Source organism: Poecilia mexicana, unplaced genomic scaffold, assembly GCF_051168715.1.
Source record: "Poecilia mexicana isolate PSO_F unplaced genomic scaffold, ASM5116871v1 scaffold_4, whole genome shotgun sequence".
Classification (NCBI taxonomy): Eukaryota; Metazoa; Chordata; class Actinopteri; order Cyprinodontiformes; family Poeciliidae; genus Poecilia; species Poecilia mexicana.
The window spans coordinates 2,296,547-2,317,548 of NW_028263373.1; the positions used below are offsets into that span (position 1 = coordinate 2,296,547).

Sequence of the window (21,002 nt, forward strand, 5' to 3'; positions counted from 1 at the left end):
GTTGGACTGTAAAATAATTAAAAGTATTTCTGAATTATTGCTCTAGATTTAAGGATGAATGAAAATGTCTTCCACTTCCTGGTTAGCATGTCTCCTCTGACCCGCCTTTCCTCTTCTTCTGCCGGTCTGCTTAAGGTCAACGGTCAATCAACATCTAAACATCAGTTGACTTCAGGTTGTTGCTTCCATCCAGCAGGTCTGGCAGATAATTTACAGCTTTGTCTGTCTGTCACTACAAAAATAATCAGAACCCAAATTAACTCAAGTTTAGTGTCACTTCTCCAAAACCTGAGATTTTCCTGAAGGAATTAATGTATAAAGATTCACTAAAGACTGAAACATCCAAGCATCTTTTTGGTTCAAAGGTAAACGTGTCTTTTTATGTTGTATGTAAACTTATGGTTTTCTGCTATAATACAAAATGAATATATGATGGAGCTCCATGCAAACATTCCTACTACATTACCCAGAATTCTCTGATACCTAAAACCTTTAATACAAAGAAATGTACATTATTTCCCACAGTCATTTGAAAAAGCCATTTTCATACACTCTGATGCATCTGTTATTGAAATATTGTGTTCTGTTTTTCCAGGTGTCCACAGTGGAAATGACTGAGACAAAATGCTCTCAACCAATCAAAGATGACCAGGTTGAGCTGTGGGCCTCAGGATGAAAAGGAGACCAAGGCCTCTCTGGAGGATCCTGCAGGTGAAATATTTCACAAATTACAAGAACCAGAGCAGATTATAGAGGTAAAGGAAGAACCAGAACTTCAACAGATGAAAAAGAACCAGAACCTATACAGATAAAAGAGGAAAATATTTTTTTTTTACAAACTATGCTAAATGTTTAGCTTGATATAATTGACTGGAGAAACTTTGAAAACTTTCTAGATTATTCCTTCGTCCCACCGCGGGTCGGTGCAGTTCTTTATCCTATTTTCCATCCATTATCATTCACCCTTATCCCCGGTGGGTTTGCCAGGAGCACTGGTTCCCATCTCCAGCAGTCAACAGGTGGGGTCACCTGGACAGGTCACCAGTCCATCGCAGGGACAGACAGTCATGTGTAACTAAGGAGAATTTAGAGACCAATTAACTGGTCAGTCATGTTTTTGGACGAGGAATCTGGAGCACCCAGAGAGAATCCACCATGCCAACTCCCTACAGAAAGACCCCGGGCCGGGAATCAAACCCAGGACCTTCTTGTTCCAAGGCAACTGTGCTGCCAACCGCACCACTGTGTGTCTGTTTCTGTTATAAAAGCTCGACCCATTCCTGACGCCCCGAGTCCAACTGGTGGTGTAAACGCCTGAATACGCCAGACCTTGAAATCCCTAAACTTTAAGAACTCGTTATATTAAATGTAGCAAGCAAAGCAGCAGCAAGTTAAAGACAAGAGGGAGAAATTATTCCAGAAACCACAGCTGAGAGTTGTTGCTGCTATGTGTGCTTCTGTTCAGAGGTCAAATTCAGTTTTTCAATCACGTTTTTTCCAGTCTGCTGTTGTTTTTGGCTAATAAATATCAACTTTATGTAGGTTTGTTCTGTTTTATAGGTCGCAGCAGTGACCTTTGTTTCAAGTCATAAACATTACATTTTAATGTCTTTAAGGATTTTGTGTGACATAAAAACTATTTAATTTCATTTTTGTCAACTTTATCTTATTTGTATAATTATTATTGGGAAGTTGTAAATAGCTGTATGTGTTTGTATCTGGAGGCGGAACCTAAAGGGTGGAAACTGTTTCTAGTGTAACTCTCCGTCTGGGACATTGGGCGGAAGTAAACAACAAGGTGCTAGCAGCGTTAGCTTCCAGGCTTCCGTCTGTCTACCGGCGGTTGGAAAACGGTTTTTGCTGTGTGAGCTGAATATTTCAGTGTCTGCAGTAACAATATCTTCGGTTCAGCATCAGAGAGAATCCATCATAGATCGACTAGCTGCTGCTGGTGGAGAAACATTCAGCCACGTCGTCCTTTAGGAGGAAGAGATCGATAATCAGTTCGGACTGCTGGATACCAGCTGGAAATCATCTCAGAACCTCCCGGTATGTTCACTGTGGTTCTGATTGAACTAACACTGGAATACAGAGAATATGATCAGGGAACTAGTTGACGCCGCTGAAAATGCAGGACGTGTCCGTGTTGTTCACATCGATCAATGAACAGGAACAATAAAACCATTAGAAAACTGATTAGAACAAGGAAAATTTCAGCAGCTTGTAAAGCAGAAACCTCCGAATGAAATAAATATTTTTGACTTTATCCGGTGAGGAGGTGGTGTTTGACATACACAACAAATCCGTTTAAACACTTCCCTTCCCCTTTCCTCTTAAATCAGATGGATGTGTCTTTACCAGGCATCTGGAGGTGAATGGCTGAATGCTGAAGAGGAAGCTCAGGTGTGTGGGAGCAGGGAGGCATATAAAAGCTGCAGGAGGCTTTCTAAAAACAAGCAAACAAAAACCTGTTCTTCTATTTCCAACAGCTAAATCAGTACAAACTTCGAACATTGATTGTCTTGATGTGTGGTTGAAGTCTGAACTCAAATGCAGCAGGCAGGAGACGTAAACGTTCTTTTGTAGATTTAATGAAAAAAATGAAGAATCAAACTTGCAAAAAAGAGACAAAGTCCAAGGAACAAAAATAAATCCAAACCAGAGACATGAGGAGGGAGAAGAGACGAGGAGATGTGGCGTGGAGTAACAAGACGAACCGGCGAGTAGTGACTGATTATAAGGAGCTTAAATCCTGGGAAGGTTGTGAGCTTGACAAAATACCAGGAGCCTCGTGTATAAATCACAAAAAATATGTGGCGTCATATTTTACATAGAAGTCTGCATGTATAAAAATGGACATGATAGGATATTAAGCATGTCCAGTCATTTCAGGTCCACAGTGACCTGCACAGTTCAGTGGACACATTGTGGCTGAGCTGCGTCTGATGAAGACTGACATTCAACTTATTAATGCCAAGAGACATTTGAGGAGCCTGACTGTCATTTTGTTTCCTCTCAAAGGAAGCAAAACATCTGCGTCTCCCAGACTGGTTGAACCGGTGTTGCTGTTAAGTTCCTGATCAAACCTTATGAGGCCAGAACATTCCAGACACTTCCTGTCAAACTAAGACATGAACTTTGTTTAGTTACTTTTAGTTGGTTCTTGGAGCTTGGAGTTGGTTCCTTTTCTTGAGAAACTCTGAGTATAAAATGTTCAGAGCATTTTACTGAGAATGTTAATTAATAAAATCACCAGTTTAACCAGTCTGGAAGGAGCAGTGAAGGAAAAAATATTCTAATGTGATTCTATGGAGTTTATTTCCATTTGGTGAAATGTTGCTATATATTGTCACTGAGTCCTAGCAACACATTACCTTCTGGTTTTATTCTAAACGTTAATATCTGTTTAATTTTTCTCCATTTATCTGTATGAACATGTGTGTTAATATGATGGCCTAATAATGCCACTGACATGAGAAAACTATTTTGCATGACCCATAAAACTACAGCTCATCCTCTGCAGCAGGTATCGGGTCGGAACAACGACAAGTAATTAGTTACATTTACATCTGTTGCTGTAATTATAATTTGTCTTTTTTGTACCTTAAGTTGTTTACAAAACCTGAAATTTTACTTTGACTTGAATTTGTTTTGAATAAAGTTACTCAGTTACATTTGAAATCATATTTTTTATTGAGTAAAGATAAAACATAAGACAACACCGGCACTGATCTTTGGGCTGGGATGGATTCAGATCTCACGGTTTTGGATCGATGAGAAGACAGAGGAGTGGAGAAAATTAGTTCAAGTAACTTCTGAGAAAAAGAAAATCCCTCACTGAGTTTAATGCATCAGTTTAACTGTAAGTGTGAGAAAGGCAGCAGCTTTATCACACATTGTAAAATTGAATAATATTTTAAAAACAAATGTCACTTTTATCAGGTACTTTTGATTATGATTTGTATTGACTAAAACTGAAAACAGGAAATCAGATCCTTAGTTTGGACTTTATTTAAAAATATTAGGAGGAAAAAGCAGCAGCTGTCATAAGATATTTGAAATAATGTCCCATTAAAAATACACATTATATTTAATGTTGTTTTTTATTTATAAATTTGCTCCTTTAAATAAAAACAGTTTGAGACCAATATGTTCTCATATCGTTTGTGATGAGCATGGCTTTGTGAATGCACACGATTCCTCTATTCAGAATAAACTTCCCCTCAGCGTGAGGCGCTCCGACACCTCGTCTGTCTTTAAATCCCGGCTGAACGCTCTGCTGTTCAACCATTTGCTCTTGGATCTTTCAGATTATTCATGGAAATGAGGAATTGTCTCATTTCCTCAAATGTTTGATACTTTGTGCTGATTCTACGCAAACCAAACACAAATCAAATAGCTGAGCTGTGAATAATTAAATGTAAATGACATCAGACTTGCGTAGCTTTACAATGAATAAATGACACCCAAACATGTCGGGTTTCATCTGTAGTTCCAGCTAAGCTTGTTGGCTTCTGGGTCACGTTCTATAAAATGCTAAAGTTCTGCTGTTCTTCCTTCCCTCAGGCCGTACACGCCTCCTGGTCTGTTTCTGACCTGGAAGGTTCTGGCTGATTCCTTCCTGGTGGAAGAGTGGAAATCTGACCAGACATGAAAGAGGAATCAGAACCACAGCAGATAACTGAGGCGAAAGAGGAACCAGAACCTTATTCAATCAAAGAAGAACAGATTGAACTATGGATCTTTGAAAATGAAGGGCAGCTTTTAATGAAGCAGGAGAGCAACAACTCTATGACTCCTGTAACTCCTGCTGATGACGAAATATTCCACAGTGGACCAGAACTGCAGCAGATGATGGAGACAAAAGAAGAACTGGACCCTGTACTAATCAAAGAAGAACCAGAATCCATACAGATTAAAGAACAGGAAGAACCAATACTGGTACAGATTAAAGAAGAACAAGAAGAACCAGAACTTGTACATATTAAAGAGGAACCAGAACTCAGTCCGATTAAAGTGGAACATGAGGATCTCTACAGTAAACAGGATGAAAATCAGCTTGTAGTGAAGCAGGAACCTGAAACATGTATAGTATCTCTTACCTATAAGCAACAAGATAACAGTGAACCAGAACCCAACGAGGACCAACTCCTCTTTGCAAACAACCCTGAAGGTTGCCAACATCAGCAGGAAAGCAACCAGAAAGACTCAGGATCAAGTGGAGATAAAGATCCGCAGCCAGAGAAGAAACTTCAGGACACTGAAAACCACCGGGACAATGTGGACAAATCAGAACCAAATGCTTTTAAAACTAATTTGATCTCATGTAAGGTATGCGGCAGAAGTTTTGGTAGGTACAGGTACTTGGTATCTCACATGAGAATTCACACAAACAAGAAGCCATTTTTATGTCTGACTTGTGGGAAAGGTTTCATCAGGCAACCTGACCTAAAAGTTCACATGACGCATCACACAGGTGAGAAACCTTTCCAGTGTCTGACTTGTGGTAAAGCTTTTCCTAGGCAACCTGACCTAACTGTCCACATTAGAACCCACACAGGTGAGAAGCCTTTCCAGTGTCTGGTTTGTGGTAAAGGTTTTATTCAAAAAACCACCATGTTGTGTCACATGAGAACACACACAGGTGAGAAACCTTTCCAGTGTCTAGACTGTGGTAAAGGTTTTATCCAGAAAACTACCTTGAGGTATCACATGAGAACACACACAGGTGAGAAACCCTTTTCTTGTGAATTGTGTGATAAATCTTTCCGACAGAGAAGTGATTTGGCTTGTCACATGAAAACTCACACAGATGAGAAACCACATTGTTGTGAAAAGTGTGGTAAGTCTTTTAGAAAGCGCAGCGATTTAGCTAACCACACATTATCTCACACTGGGGAGATGCCTTTCCCCTGTCTTACTTGTGGAAAAGGTTTTAAACAACAATATAAATTGACTATGCACATGAAAGTTCACACGGGAGATAAACCATACAATTGCGAATTATGTGATAAATCTTTCAGACAACGTAGTGATTTGACCCGTCATCTAAAAACTCACAAGCGTGTGAAGTTGTCATCTTGTACAGTATGTGGTAAATTACTAAGTGAGTTCAGTAGTATGCCTCGACACATGAAAACTCACACTGGGGAGAAGGCGTATCTCTGTGAAGTGTGTGATAAATCTTTCATACAGAAAAGTGATTTGGTTCGTCATATGCGAACACACAGGTGAAAATAGGAATCATTCGCTGACAGATTATAACATTTCAGACATGGATTCTGTTGCTCCCATTATAGTTATGGTGCGTTCACACCAAACGCATTACGCATGGCACAAACACGTCCGACACTTCAAGACGCCTGAAACCCGTTTGGTGTGAACGCACCAATCAGGTGGTGTCTGGTATGAAGAGACCTCTGGAGAAGTGCTCTACTAGTAAGGAGTTTGTCCAATGGGCTGAAGGAAATGGCATGAAACTCAACTCAGTTAAGCTCTTGCTTTGTTTCCCCCCAAGCTTTAAAAACAACAGTTTGTTTGAATCAAGGCTAAATACTGACTTATGTAGAGTTGTCTTTGATTAAGAACAGCTGAAATATCGATGAATGTATTTGATGTATATTTGCTTTATTTTGATGATGGCATTTAACAAAATGTAGTTCATTGCTTGTTTCATAATTGGTTATGGTGTTTTTACCATTTAAAGCACGACAACCCTTTATATGCACTATTGCTGAAATTTGCTATTCAGAAGACAAGATTAATTGAAAATGTAAAGCAGGGGGCCCAAGGTCGGTCCTGGAGGCCCAAGGTCGGACCTGGAGGCCCAAAGTGGGTCCTGGAGGCCCAAAGTGGGTCCTGGAGGCCCAAGGTCCGTCCTGGAGGCCCAAAGTGGGTCCTGGAGGCCCAGCATCCTGCATGTTTTGTTCTCTCCCTGGTAGTAACAACCTTGCATGTCAATGTTCCTCTTCGGCCTCTAATGAGCCGTCATTTGATCCAGATGCGTTAAACCAGGGAGAGAACTGAAACATGCAGGATGCCGGGCCTCCAGGACCCACTTTGGGCCTCCAGGACCCACTTTGGGCTCCCCTGATGTAAAGTGTCGATTGGGTACCTAAATATCTTTTCATGGACTTGCCCAACTTTCCAGTCTTGTTGAATTTATTACACTTTGTATTGCCTTGTTGCTGAAAATGTGCTATATAAATAAAATTACCTTTACCTTTATTGTATAAAACTGATACTGGCTGAATTAATACAGTTTTCTCTCTTGAACTTCTGAGCCTTTGTGTGAGCATGAACTGTCCATATTCTTTCAATAAATTATCTGAAAAAGAATCAGCTTGCATCTTCCTTATTCCAACAAATATGCAGCGTTTTTATAACCTAACAGTTGGTTACTCACATGATGACGGCAGAAAATATTTTGTCAGGTCCTGGGTTGTTTGATGCAACATACAAATGGAAAATACAAAGGAAAAACACAAATGAAGAAGATTCATGCATCTCCAAAGAACAAAGAACTTGACCTTTTATAAAATTAAAGCAACATTAATTAGGTTTTATATTTGTTAGGTGTTCTGAGCTACCTGTGTTTTCTGATGTAAATCAGACTTCATTGTGTTTTTCATAGAGAAGCTTAGATATGCTGTCATGATTCTGATATTATTTCAATGGTTTCAGTGGTGTGGATCCATGTCTGTCCTCAAAGCAGCCCTGCAGGTGGACAGAGTGAAATCTGGACGTCTTAGATGATCCATCATGATCAGATGAGCTGCATCGCAGCATTTGTTTCTGAGGAGCAGAGCTAGTCCATTTCCTTTGTTACTCCTCTAATGATTCTTTATCTGCTCATATGATCAGAAACACTTTTTTCAACTAGTGCTAAAATAAATTAGTGAAAAATATATTTATTTTAAACCAACTTAAATGTTGTCCTGTATTTACAATCAGAGTGGTGGACTTGTGAAAATATTTTGTGTAAAATTACGAATAAGCTGGGACATGATGACATCTCAGATTATAGAGGCTGTTAAGGTAAAAAAAATAAATGTGTTTTAACAATATTTAGCAATATTGCTTATTTCCTGAGAACTTAAGTATTTTTATTTTCTGTAGTTTTAGCATTTTTATTGAATATAGTTCTATTTCTATTTCCCATTACAACAGGATAATTAAATGTTTTCTTGTGCTAAAGAGAGATACAGAACCATATCTTATTGTTATGCATTAAGAATGACAGTATGGCATAACTGTAGTTAATTTATTCACATGTTGAAGTCAATATTACATTTGTGTAAATTCAGCTTTCAGAAAATATTTTGAGTCAAAACAAGAATAAACTGAAAATTGTTAGTTCGAGGCGGAAGTGAAAGCGCGGTGTCTGTTTCTACAGTAAAGCTCCACGTGGGACATCCGGCGGAAGTAAAACACATGATGCTAGCAGCGTTAGCTTCGAGGCTTCCTTTTGTTTATCGTTGGTTAAAGACGGTTCTTGCTGTGTGAGCTGAATATTTCAGTGTCTGCAGTAACAATGTCTTGAGTTCATCATCAGAGAGAGGCCAACTGCTGCTGGAGAAATATCATCGATCATCAGCCCAGACGACTGGATTCCAGCAGTAAAACCCAAATCATCTCGGAACCACCAGGTAGTGTTTGCTCATCCATGCTTCCACATGTTGCTAAAATTAGCTTAGGTTAAAAGTTTTATGTTGGATAAGAAAAATGTTGTTTCTTTAAAAGTGTTACTCAAAATAAGATGTTTTCAGTGCAAAATGAATTTATAAGATATAGCAGAATTAGCTGAAAACAAGCTCCTAAATCTTATTGGAAAGTTACTTAGTGGTTTTGTAAGATTTTATGTCGACTAAGATATTTAAACTCATCAAAATTACCCTGTAACATTTAGTGTTTCTGTCAGAACTTAATCTAACTTTTTGTATTGATGCTCCTGTTGTTTTAGGTTCTGTTTTAAAAAGTAGGTGTACATTTTCAACCTCATTGCATTTTACACCATTGTTTTTAAGACAAGTGTCCATTAAGGCAACATGCTCAGGTTCATTAACCATCCAGTAAACCTGATCTTCTGTATTTTAGCCAAAGTCCAGCCTGGAGGCCTCATGTTTAAAATGGTGCACTGCTTCCACACTAAAACTTGGCGTACGGACAAATTTAGAAAAGTGTGGCGCAGAAAAAATTCAGATGTATAAAGCCGTGTGTATGCACGTATGTGGTCCGCCTGTCACCACCCGTAAATACATCTTAATGTAAATTAGTATAAATATCCGGCTGGCTGCCACCAGCAGTAACCATGGCAACGGTCCTGGCTTGTATCAGTATAAGTAATTATAATAATAATAACTATTGGTATTATGTATTTTAATTAAAAGATGCTGTCAGAACACATACAGTCACCTCACAAAAAATAAAGGAAAAACTCTAATTAGAAAATCAAAGCATCCAAGTGGAAATGCTGGTTTGAACAGGAGCCGGGATTCAATCAAATCAAATTTTATTTGTGTAGCACCTTTCAGCAACAAGGCATTTAAAGAAAGACAGCGTCAAGAGAGTCCTTTGTGGTGATTGAGGAATGTGGAAGTTTATTCTAAATAGAGGAATTTTATGTATTAGTTGTACATTTACAGAATGGAGATACTTTCTATTCACAAGCTGGCATGGCTGGACTGAAGGATGACTGACCTGTCAGCAGCTCCAGCTGCACCGGAGACACACGGCTCTTCCTTCAGCTCAGAGCTGCAGGGTCATCAGTCTGGGCAACAAAAGCTAATAATCCATCATCAACATTTCCCAGCAGATCAATAAGATCTATGATCAATCGCTACCTCCGAGTCCTTCCATTGGTGATGTTCTCCATCAGAGCCAAAATGTTCCACAATATTATCTACACACCTGATCACCTTAAAATAATCAAACCTGTTTGGAGTTAATCTGCTGATCAGCCCGGTTTTATTTGTCAGTGAGAGTGAAATGATCCGACAGATAACATGCATTCATATGCACAGACCGATACAGTTACATCTTTATGAGACAAAAACTGAAGAAATTCACTAGTTACATTCTAGTGAGGTTTTCACATCCTTTTATTTTTATTTTATTTATTTGGTGTGTGTTATATTATTGTCTGAGGATTAATGTGGTTCAGTTCCATCATTTACATTAAAACAAAATATTAAAATCATGAAAAACATCGGTTTGGATGCTTCTTGCTAAATAACATTGGATGCCATCAGGTTTCGGTGTATGTAGGTGAATTTTGGCACCTGGTAGTTTACTATGCACAAAAAAAGTTTACGTGGCTGCTGCACATTTTCATGGCAAGTAAAAAGTTTGTGTATATTTGCGTAAATTTTGACGTCACATTCGTTTTTATACATCTCAACTCGTGCGTAAAATATGGTGCCGCACATTTTTTGTGAGTATGATTTATACGTGAGGCTCCTGTGGGAACCGAACTGCCTGGAGCACTGGCTCCAGGTTCCTCTGGACGTCCATCAGTTCATCTGGTGGAAAAAAAGCTAATCATATCATGTCTGCGTCGCTAAATAATTCAGCTTAAAAAAACTCAGCATGATTGTTAATATGGACATGCAGAGTATTGGCCTCTCAATGGGTGAGAGGCCCATGTCTCCCCCATCACTGGAAAACACTTTGCAAATTTTAAACTAAAATGGAAACATTTGTGTTGCTTTTTTCTGTTTTCCAGGTTTGCCAAAGCATCATGTCTCTAGAGCTTAAAGGGAGAGCAGAGACCCTTCAGCTTCCAAAAGTAAAGGAAGAAGAGTGTGGATCAGAACCTCTGCTGACTGTCAAGAAAGAAGACCACATTGGGCCAAAGCAATGGATAGAAACCTTAGTGGAAATAGATTCAGGATCACTTGAAGTAAAAGAAGAACCAGTAGAACTACAACTGCAACAAATAAAGGAAGAGGATCATCAATCAGCATCTGAGCAGATGGTAAAGATTGAGGCTGAAAGCATCATTCAGGTAGAAAACCAGAATGAACTGAAGCAGGAAAGTGATACATTAATGGGAACAGAATGTGGATCTGTGAGAATCAAAGAGGAAGCAGCTTTACTGGAACTGAAGCAAATAAAGGAAGATGATTATCATCCAGATTCTCAGCAGATGATTAAGATTGAAGACATTAGTCAAGATGAAATCAAAGAGTTGGAACCAAAACAAGTGAAAGAAGAGGAGGGTGAATCAGACTTTCTGCAGAAGGTAAAGACGGAGGCCAATGACACAAGTCAAAATGAAAATCAGAATCCACTGATGATGGCAACGGATAATGAAACAGAACACCAACAACCTGAACGCAATGGAAATCAATTCTCTAAGAACATCCCTAAAGCAGAACACCATCAAGACAGAAAGACTCTCGAAGCTTCAGGATCCAGCAGAGATGAACGGCATCAACAGAGAGTTGTGAAAACCAGAGGCAGAGGAAACACAGGGACAAAGGACAAGGAAATTAACCGGAGTAAAATATGTAAACTTTGTAGTACAAGTTTCAAATGGAACCAGAGTTTAGAAGCCCACATGAGAACTCACACAGATGAGAAGCCTTTTTCATGTGTAACCTGTGGGAAAAGCTTCTTTAGCAAAAATAGTTTCAGTTGCCACAAGAGAACTCACTCAGTTCAGAAGCTGTTCTCTTGTACAATGTGTAGCAAAGGTTTCCATCTGAAAGGCAATTTGAATAGCCACATGAGAACTCATACAGGTGAGAAACCTTTCTCATGTGGAATATGTATGAAAAGTTTCAGTCAGAAATGCAATTTGAATACGCACATGAAAATTCACACAGGTGAAAAACTTTTCACACCTTTCTCATGTAGAATGTGTAAGAAAAGTTTCCATCTGAGATGCAGTCTGAAAAACCACATGAGAACTCATACAGGGGAAAAACCTTTTTCATGTGAAATGTGTAGGAAAAGTTTCAGTCAGAAAAGCAATCTGAAGAGCCACATGAGAACTCATACAGGTGAGAAACCTTTCTCTTGTGGAAAGTGTAGAAAAAGTTTCAGTCGGAAACACACTTTGCATCGCCACATGAATACGCATACAGGTGAGAAACCTTTCTCATGTGGAAAGTGTAGGAAAGGTTTCAGTCTGAAACATACTTTGCATCGCCATGAGAACTCAGTTCAGAATCATTTCTAATGTGGAAAAAGTTTCCACCTAAAGAAATGTTTGAATTGCCCCATGAGACTTCACACAGAGACTATGCAGAGGTGCAGTTTGTAGCTCTGTTGCTTTGCAGAAGGTCATAGTTCAATGCAGTAGCAGCCTGGGGTCTTTCTATCTTGATTGCTTGGGCTCCATCTTACATGTTGCTAGTGAGGAATTGCTCTTCAATGGTTCTGTCGTAAAAGCATGAACTCGTGTCTGCATTGGTCTGAAAATTAGTTGAAATCTTGAAAGTTAGAATGATTATCCTTCTGCAGCAATTTCATGATTCCAGTTAAAACTTCCCATATGTTGTTCCAAAACTTATGATTTGACTATATCATAAATATTTATGGATTTGGAGCCTTTCATTAAACAATATTGCTGCTTTGAAAGCATCAATATCAGCACAACTTTGCAGCATGCTGGGTTAATCTCAACATGAACCCTCCATTTACCACATGGAGGAGTAAAGTTATTTAGTGCATGATGGGAGGTCAAGATTTTAAGTAGAATGATTGGACATCAGTTAAACTTTTTATCAGTTACCACCAGATAAAAGTCATTATCCAGCCCAGATTCAAGACCAATTAACTGAACATTGAAGTTCCATCAAAATAACAAAAGTATTTAAACTCAGGAAGTCAACTTCTTTCAAGCATTTCTATCAAACTTTCTTCTATACGTTTCTTCTTTCCAGTCTCTACATGTGACACAAAAAATTGTCTTTTTTGATTCCAAAAGAGAGATTTTTAATATTCGTAATTTTTTTTAATTTCAGTTCATTCATTAAACAAGTCTTTCTTTTACGTCTTAAACGAAGATTTTCTTGCAGACAAATCTTCTATTTATCCCAAAATGCCAGGTCTTATCAGGAACATGGTCTCTAGTTGTCTGAGATTTGAATTTTCTGGATGAACCTGAATAAACTGTTTTGAAAACAACAGTGGGATGTTTGTCCAGAAGGAAAAACAATGTTACAACTGTTTGGTAAATTGTCTTTTCTTTGTTTTTCAAGTTAGTTTTGTAAACGTTTTCCATAGATTACATTTTTTGGGGGGGATTTTCCATCTAACTTTAGTGTTTTTGTGAGGGCATAAAGTTCAATAAAATGTTAATAATTAGAAAATGGGACATATCAAAGTTTGTTTGGTTTTTGTTCTTCAGTTATTTTTCTCAGGAAGATGTTAAAGAAAAAATGTTGAATATTTATAAGAGACGAGGAATTATTATACTCAACAAATATTTTTCTTCAATTTGCTCTTGACAGATTGCATTGCCATTATGAATAATGAACATCAATAAAACACATTTCTCTGTAAAGTAAAAAATACCAGTCTTGTGTTGTTGATTAATGTTGTAGTAAAGAATAATAATGTGCATCAAACTGAGTCAAAGTATAAAACCAGAGTTAAATCAAAGTCTACATGCTGCGTTAATAGAGTGACCTTCAACCTTCTGGGTTATTTCTCAGTGTTAACATGAGTGTGTGTGGAGTAGGTGTGTGTTCTAGTTCAGCACAGGAAGCTTCTGATTCAGCGTTTCATTTTTTGTTGGCTATGACTGTAGTTTTAATTTTGTTCAGGTATTGAAATCAGTATTAAAGTTTCTTCAATTCAGTTTGGATAAAAATATATTTTGCTATAACAAGAAAAAAACACTAAAAAGTATTTTGGTATTAAGAATACAGATGAGTTTGAAGCAGAACTTCAAGCGTGGTGTGTGTTTCAAGAGGAAAGCTCCATGTGTGAGACTTCCGGCGGAAGTAAGCAGCAAGGTGCTAGCCGCGTTAGCTTCCAGCTTCCTTCTGTGTGTCGTCGATTGGAAAACGGTTTTTGCTGCGTGAGCTGAATATTTCGGTGTCTGTAGTAAAAATCTCCGGTTTATCATCAGAGAGAGACCAACTGCTGCTGGATAAATATTCAAACACAGAGATCAACCATCGGCTCAGGATTCCAGCTGGAAAACCTGAACCATCTCGGAACCTCCTGGACGTGTTTGCTGATCCAGGCTTCAACGAAGTAAGATTCCGACTCACATCTTTGTGAATGTGAATTTAGGGATTTAATGGCAGAAAACCAGATCATAACAGATTCGGTGCCTAAAACCTGGAGATAATTATTACACGAGCCGTGCGAGACAAATAGAAGATCCAGCAAATGAAGGAAACAAACAAAAAGGCAGATACATTCTCTAACAATAGATAATAAATAAGAGCAGATAATCTATATAGATTTATTATTTTTAGGAGTTGCAGGCAGAGGAGCATGCATTAAGCAAATAAATAAGAAATAATACATTGTAGAGCAAGAATAGAGAAAAGTTGGAATATAGTCTAGAAGTATTGTTCCAGTTCTTAGTCAGAATTAAGAACATTTTTAAACACACTAATTTAAACGTTTTATTTTTGAAAATTAAGTAAATAAAATTAAATTCTATTTTCTGACTTTAATACAAACTGAATTCTCTTTTATATTTTTACAAAGGAGAGAAAACTCTTAACTTTTCAGGATAGGGTTTCCTAAGTCAACCCCTTTCTATAAATATGAAAAATAGAAAACTTGAGCACTTAGAAATATAAAGCACTCATTTTGAAACTAAAATTCCTGAAGGACAAAGACGATTGTTCTAATATATTGAAATATGATTTTTGTTACAATTCTTTTAACTCTTTATGCTGCATTATTAAATTGCAGCATAAAACGGAAAAAAGTGGACACCATTGTTTTTGTTCTCTATGACTAAAATAATATAAAGATGCTGAAGTATTAAAAGTCAAATGATTTTAGTGAAACTCTGAACACACTATTCGCTCTGACTGTCTCTTAACTCCCGTTATTTAAAAATAAGGATATTTTTGTTTTTCTGAATTCGGAATAGGAATCAGATTTGTTCACGTTTTGAAGGCCAACATGATTAAATGTAAAATAAAAGTCTGTTAGCACAAAGACGGCTCAAAATGTGCCACATATGGCTACATGTTAATAACAGATTAAACATTTGTATTGGCTGATAGAAGTTCAGGGGTCAGAGGTCACAGATACAGGAAGAGCAGGGGTGCCCCATACATAGCATTTAAGCTATTAGAAGGTGCTAATTCCCACCTCTTGTCTCTATTTTAATTTGTTTGTTTTTTCTTTATTTTTTTATTACTTACTGGAATTGGGACAAATGTTAACAAACTGTAAACTATATTTGACATCACCATAGGGCTGAAACGATTCCTCGAATGATTCGAGTACCTCGATTACTAAAATTCCTCGAGGAAAATTTACCTGCCTCGAAGCTTCGTTAATTTATGTTTTATTAGTTAGCGCACCGTGTTCCGGCCGGGACTTCATTTGCGTTGCGCGGAGCTCTCACTTCCGCCTCCGAGTTGTTGACAAAAGCTAAGTCTCAGCGGCATAAAGTCCAATCTTCAAGATTGGCCCGTGGGGATTTTATTGATTGATGATAATGCCCGACTTTTTATCGTTTTTGGGGAACCAATAAGCATCCTTAAAATGACTGGGGAATGCCTGGAGTACGGCAGCATTTCTCCTCCGGGGCTGCTGGTTGAAAGCGAACGGCGGGAAGAGCGCTGAGGTGAGCGGATAGCCTGAACAGGGCGGGCGGCTGAGTAGCTGATGCTTACCGTGTAAATGTAGCTTTACCGACGAACCGCACAATAAATTTCATATCCCGGTCTGAAGAAACGGGTGGCGGAGCGCATCGTACATGGCTGGTAGATGAGTTTCTGAGTGTGACCAGTGAAGGTGTCGTAAATATCCCGTATTGCTTCCCCCCGTGTTCGTCCCCCGGTCTAACGGTTCGTCAGTCCGCTGGTCTATTTCCTCCCCTCCATCTTACGTTCGTTCATTCGCCCTCTCCTCCCACTCCAGGCGGCATTTCCCGTATTTTCAAACCCAAAGCGTGACAGGTTAGGTGGCAAGGTGAGTTTAATTAATCTATTAAACTCACTGAAGATGAATACATAAACTAAAAGCTGGATTGTAGACATTTTTTATAAGCATATTTGTGAGCCTGCCTCTTTGTTATTAAATTCAATATAATTTCAGATTTTTCTATAACTTTTCTTCTGGTTAACTTAGAAAGTGAGCTATTATTGTTACAGGTTAGTTTTCTAAACTACAAAAAAGCAACTGTTAGGGATGCTCAAATATGAAAAATTGGACTGATATTGATATCTGATAGTAACACCGGTATTATGCCAGATTTACCAATATTTCATTTTAGAATTTTTTTTATCCGATTACTCGATTAATCGTAAGAATAATCGATAGATTACTCGATTACTAAAATATTCGTTTACAACAGCCCTACATCACCATTTTCCACCTGATCCAGTCTAGGCCTTGTTTCGGTTCAGTTACGCCTTCAGTAATTCTGGTCTCTGTTTTCATTTCGCTGTGCTGGGCCTCAGAAAAATCTTCTGCTGTTGTTTCTTCCTTCAGGTCTTCCACAGCCACATGTCTGTTCCTGCTCATGCTCTCATAACCGAAGGGAAGAACTCGGATGTCCATGACGGTAAACGCTATGAAAATAAAAGAGCAGAAACAACACCAGACGGGCGAGCCGAAAGAGGAACCAGAACCTCAACCAATCAAAGAAGAACAGGTTGAACTGTGGGGCATTCAGGATGAAGAGCAGCTTTTAGTGAAGCAGGAGACCAACATCTCTATGGCGACTGCTGCTTATGATAAAATATTCCACAATGAACCAGAACCAGAGCAGAGGATGGAGACAAAGGAGGAGCCAGAACCGGTAGAGATTAAAGAAGAGCAAAAGCATCTCTGCAGTGATCAGGATGAAGATCATCTTTTAGTGAAGCAGGATCCTGAAACCTTTATGGTGTCTCCTACTTATGAGCAAAAAGACAATGATGAACCAGAACCAAACAAGAACCAGCTCCTCTCTGCAAACGGACCTGAAGATGAGAACCAACATCAGCAAGAAAGCAACCAGAACAACTCAGGATCAAGTAGAGACGCAGATCTGAGTCCAGAGAAGAGACCACAGGACAGCAGAAATCAGAGGGACAGTGTGGACAACTCACAACTAAAAGCACATAAAACAGATTTACCCTGCTGTAAAGTTTGTGGTAAATATTTAACAACCCAACAGCACTTGAGTTTGCACATGAGAATCCACACAGGGGAGAAGCCACATCCTTGTAAAATGTGTAATAAATTTTTTAGAAATAGTGGTAATTTGCTTCGGCACGAAAGGATTCACTCAGGAGAGAAGCCGTTTTTTTGTGAAGTGTGTGGTAAGTCCTTCAGGTATGGTGGACATTTCACTATTCACAAGCGAACACACACAGGGGAAAAGCCATATCACTGTAAACTATGTGCCAAATCCTTCAGTGACTGGACTGGGATGGCCAGACACATGGGAACTCACACCAATGACAAACCATATTCTTGTGAAGTGTGCAAAAAATCTTTCAAAAAACGACATGACTTGTCTCGTCACCTTAAAACTCACACAGGTGAGAAGCCTTTCTCATGCATGACATGTAGGAAAGGCTTCATCAGGAAATTTGCTTTAACTATGCACATGAGAACGCACACAGGCGAGAAGCCGTATCCATGTGAACTGTGTAATAAATCGTTTCGAGACCAGAGTAATTTAGCTCGACACATTAGAACTCACATGGGAAAGAAGCAGTATTCTTGTGATGTGTGCGATAAATCTTTTAGAGACCGTGGTAATTTGACACGTCACATAGGAACTCACATGGGTGACAGACATCCTTGTGAATTCTGTGTTAAATCTTTTAGACAGAGTAGTGATTTGGTTCGTCATCTTAGAACACACACAGGGGAGAAACCTTTCTCATGTTTGACTTGTGGCAAAAGTTTCCCAAGGCAATCTGCCTTGAATGTTCACACAAGAGCTCATACAGGTGAGAAGCCGTTTCGTTGCGACTTGTGCCACAAAACTTTTCGAGACAATAGCAACATGGCTCGTCACCTCAGAACCCACACAGGTGAGAAACCATATTCTTGCAAACTATGTGGTAAGTCCTTTCAGCACTCTTATTATTTGACCAATCACATGAGCACTCACACAGGTCAGAAACCATATCCTTGTGATTTGTGTGATAAATTTTTCATGCAACGCAGCGATTTGGCTCGTCACCTGAGGACTCACACAGGGGAGAAGCCTTATTCTTGTGAATTCTGTGATAAATCTTTCAGACAGAGCAGCATTCTGACTCGTCACCTCAGAACTCATACCGGTGAGAAGACCTGAGACTCTCCCATACTTCTCAAGCTGAACAATCAATGCACTGTTTTGCTTTTATGAAATGGTCATAGAGAGAAGACCACACACACCTTCCTGCAGACAGCCTCCTTTGTGGACAACGACGTTGCAAAGTCCATCTTGGAGGTTTTAGCCATTTGGCAGTCTTCGTAGTTATTTAGTGAGGAATTACGTAAATGGATAATTCCTCACCGCATTCGGTAAATGTCCTTCAGAAGTATTCATGTCGCCTGCAAATAGCAAAACTAGATACTGGATGAAGCAAAATATCAACATTGCTGTCCAAGCCTATTTCAACAGCCAATCACAACGCACAGAACTCAGGCAAAATGACTCCGTTTTCATCTTGTGATGACGGTAGTGACAGCCGATATTGACACTTCAGAAGATGTCCAAAGTCTTCATGTTGACCTGGGGAAAAAGTTCCATCAAACTAAATAATTATTTATTTACGTGATTGTTCTTGTTATCTGTGTGTAAAAGATTTACGTTCAGGTTTAAATGGATTAAAAACAGGTGTACAAATTCAGAATCTGAAGGAATTCTCTGGACTTGAGCAAAAAAAAATTATTCCTTGGTTGAAGGACAAAGATCAGATCACTTTTATAATCAATACTTGATGTCACCTTCACTTTCCTGGTTACAGACAGTCAGACTATTTGCTGCAAATTCACTGGGTTATAAACAAATTCGCAATTGATGGACGAGTTTTTTTTATAACAAAATGTTCAATGTTCCAGCACATGCATTGTTATGAAAATGTTCATTTTTTTCTGCTTAAGTCTGATGACCATGTTGAAGTTTTGTGTTTAAAGTCTGGTGACTGTGTGAACATGTGGTTTATCTATTATATCCATTTCATTTCGATCGTCTGACTAGGATTTCTGTACACCAAGGGACTGACAGCCAACAGGTGCTTTAAAGTTGAAAGTTGAACTGAGGTATTTGCTATTAATTTGCATTATTTTGTAAAAAGTGTTGGGACAGGACAGAAAACTTACTGATGTACAATATTATTATTTTGATTGTTTTTGATATGAAGCCATTTGAAACTTGAGTTTTTAAGTGTTTTATAAAACAAAGCTTTACTAAAGGCGTTAACATACGAGTCAAAGTATTGTAGCGGAGTAAAGCTTCTTCTCAAACAAGACGGAGGCTCGTATTTCCTTTACTGAACCCTTTTGTTCAGTATTTATTGAAGAGGAAAAAAAGGGCTTCAGCCGATAAAAACAGAACAACAGCAACAACAACTGCTCGTAACCAAGCAATAAAATCAACAAAGCAAGATAGTGACTAAACAGTAACAGCTCCTTAAGCATTCTTCAAAATAAAAGACTTCCTCTATTCAAATAAATCATGTCTTACACTGAAATATATTTCACTTCGCCTTTGTAATTGTATACAATCATATTCAATATAATAATAATAATCATCATGTAAATTATGCTTAACATATAATTGTAATCAGTCACTTATCATGCAAATATACTGAACAACATAAGTGTAAAAAAGTCACAACATCCTCCCACCCGATGAACAACTGTTCATCTGTGTAGGATTTACCTTTCATTTAAGATACTTCTAAAGGGTACAATAACTGAATAGGCCTGCGTAACAAGCCACCAGTCGAAGTACGAACATTGCATGAACGTATGAGACCATCCCTGCCTGGGAAGACCTCTACAATTCTACCCATTTTCCATGTCTGTCTGGGTGTATTGTCCTCCCCCAAAAGAACTACATCTCCTACTTTAAGTAGTGTTGGAGTAGGACTGTTCACCCTGTGGGCTGATTTTAAGTCCATCAAATAATCTCTGCGCCAGCGTTTGCAAAAGCCTATCAAAAGTTTCTGTTGGTATTTCCACCTTCTACCTAGCTGTTCGCGATTTGCAGTGAGAACCTGATTTAGGTGAGGTGATGGAATAATCTTTGGTGGCAAGGAAGTTAAGCGTTTACCAACTAAGAAATGAGATGGGGTAAGTGGCTGGGGTTCTAATGCATCACTAGTTACATAGGACAGAGGCCTGGAGTTCAACACTGCCTCAACTTCAGTAAGAACAGTTGTGAGCTCCTCAAAGCTCAAAGATGCTTTCCCCAGTACCTTTCTTAAGCATGTTTTTACAGATCTCACAAGCCTTTCCCAGAATCCCCCCCACCAAGCTGCTCGCTCAGCGATAAACTTCCACGTGATTCCCTTGTCAGTGAAAAAACTCTGTGAGTGTCGATCCTAAGATGTTTTGCCATAACTCCTTTAAATCCTTGTCAGCCCTTTTGAATGTTCTAGCATTGTCAGAGTAAATGACCCTACAAAGACCTCGTCTTGCAATGAATCTCTTTAAGGCCAATAAGAAATTCTCTGTAGTCTGATCTGAGACCAACTCTAAGTGTACTGCTCTTGTCACTGCACATGTAAACAGTGCTATGTATGATTTTACAGACCCGTCCTTAGTTTTAACATATAAGGGTCCAGCAAAATCTACACCAGTAACTTCAAAGGGAGGTGATTCTGTTACTCTGTCTCGAGGTAAGGGAGCAGTAATCT

General features: G+C 38.7%; 3 protein-coding genes across 3 annotated transcripts; all 3 read left to right on the plus strand.

The window, feature by feature from the left end:
- Positions 1 to 1,687: 1,687 nt before the first annotated feature.
- Positions 1,688 to 7,338, plus strand: LOC148159877 (uncharacterized). The gene is made up of 2 exons (XM_014997743.2): positions 1,688 to 2,049; positions 4,567 to 7,338. Exon 2 carries the CDS (start codon positions 4,651 to 4,653, stop codon positions 6,232 to 6,234), a length of 1,584 nt encoding a protein of 527 aa, XP_014853229.1. The 5' UTR covers positions 1,688 to 2,049; positions 4,567 to 4,650; the 3' UTR covers positions 6,235 to 7,338.
- A 1,074-nt stretch (positions 7,339 to 8,412) lies between these two features.
- Positions 8,413 to 13,521, plus strand: LOC106924179 (uncharacterized). Its single transcript, XM_014997750.2, has 2 exons — positions 8,413 to 8,648; positions 10,724 to 13,521. Exon 2 carries the CDS (start codon positions 10,739 to 10,741, stop codon positions 12,182 to 12,184), a length of 1,446 nt encoding a protein of 481 aa, XP_014853236.2. The 5' UTR covers positions 8,413 to 8,648; positions 10,724 to 10,738; the 3' UTR covers positions 12,185 to 13,521.
- A 388-nt stretch (positions 13,522 to 13,909) lies between these two features.
- On the plus strand, positions 13,910 to 19,568 carry LOC106924178 (uncharacterized). Its single transcript, XM_014997748.2, has 2 exons — positions 13,910 to 14,211; positions 16,645 to 19,568. Exon 2 carries the CDS (start codon positions 16,706 to 16,708, stop codon positions 18,446 to 18,448), a length of 1,743 nt encoding a protein of 580 aa, XP_014853234.2. The 5' UTR covers positions 13,910 to 14,211; positions 16,645 to 16,705; the 3' UTR covers positions 18,449 to 19,568.
- The last annotated feature ends 1,434 nt before the right edge of the window (positions 19,569 to 21,002 follow it).

Coding starts and splice junctions, on each gene's coding strand:
- LOC148159877 (XM_014997743.2), top strand. CDS start 4,651: ATGAAAGAGGAATCAGAACCACAGCAGATAACTGAGGCGAAAGAGGAA.
- LOC106924179 (XM_014997750.2), top strand. CDS start 10,739: ATGTCTCTAGAGCTTAAAGGGAGAGCAGAGACCCTTCAGCTTCCAAAA.
- LOC106924178 (XM_014997748.2), top strand. CDS start 16,706: ATGTCCATGACGGTAAACGCTATGAAAATAAAAGAGCAGAAACAACAC.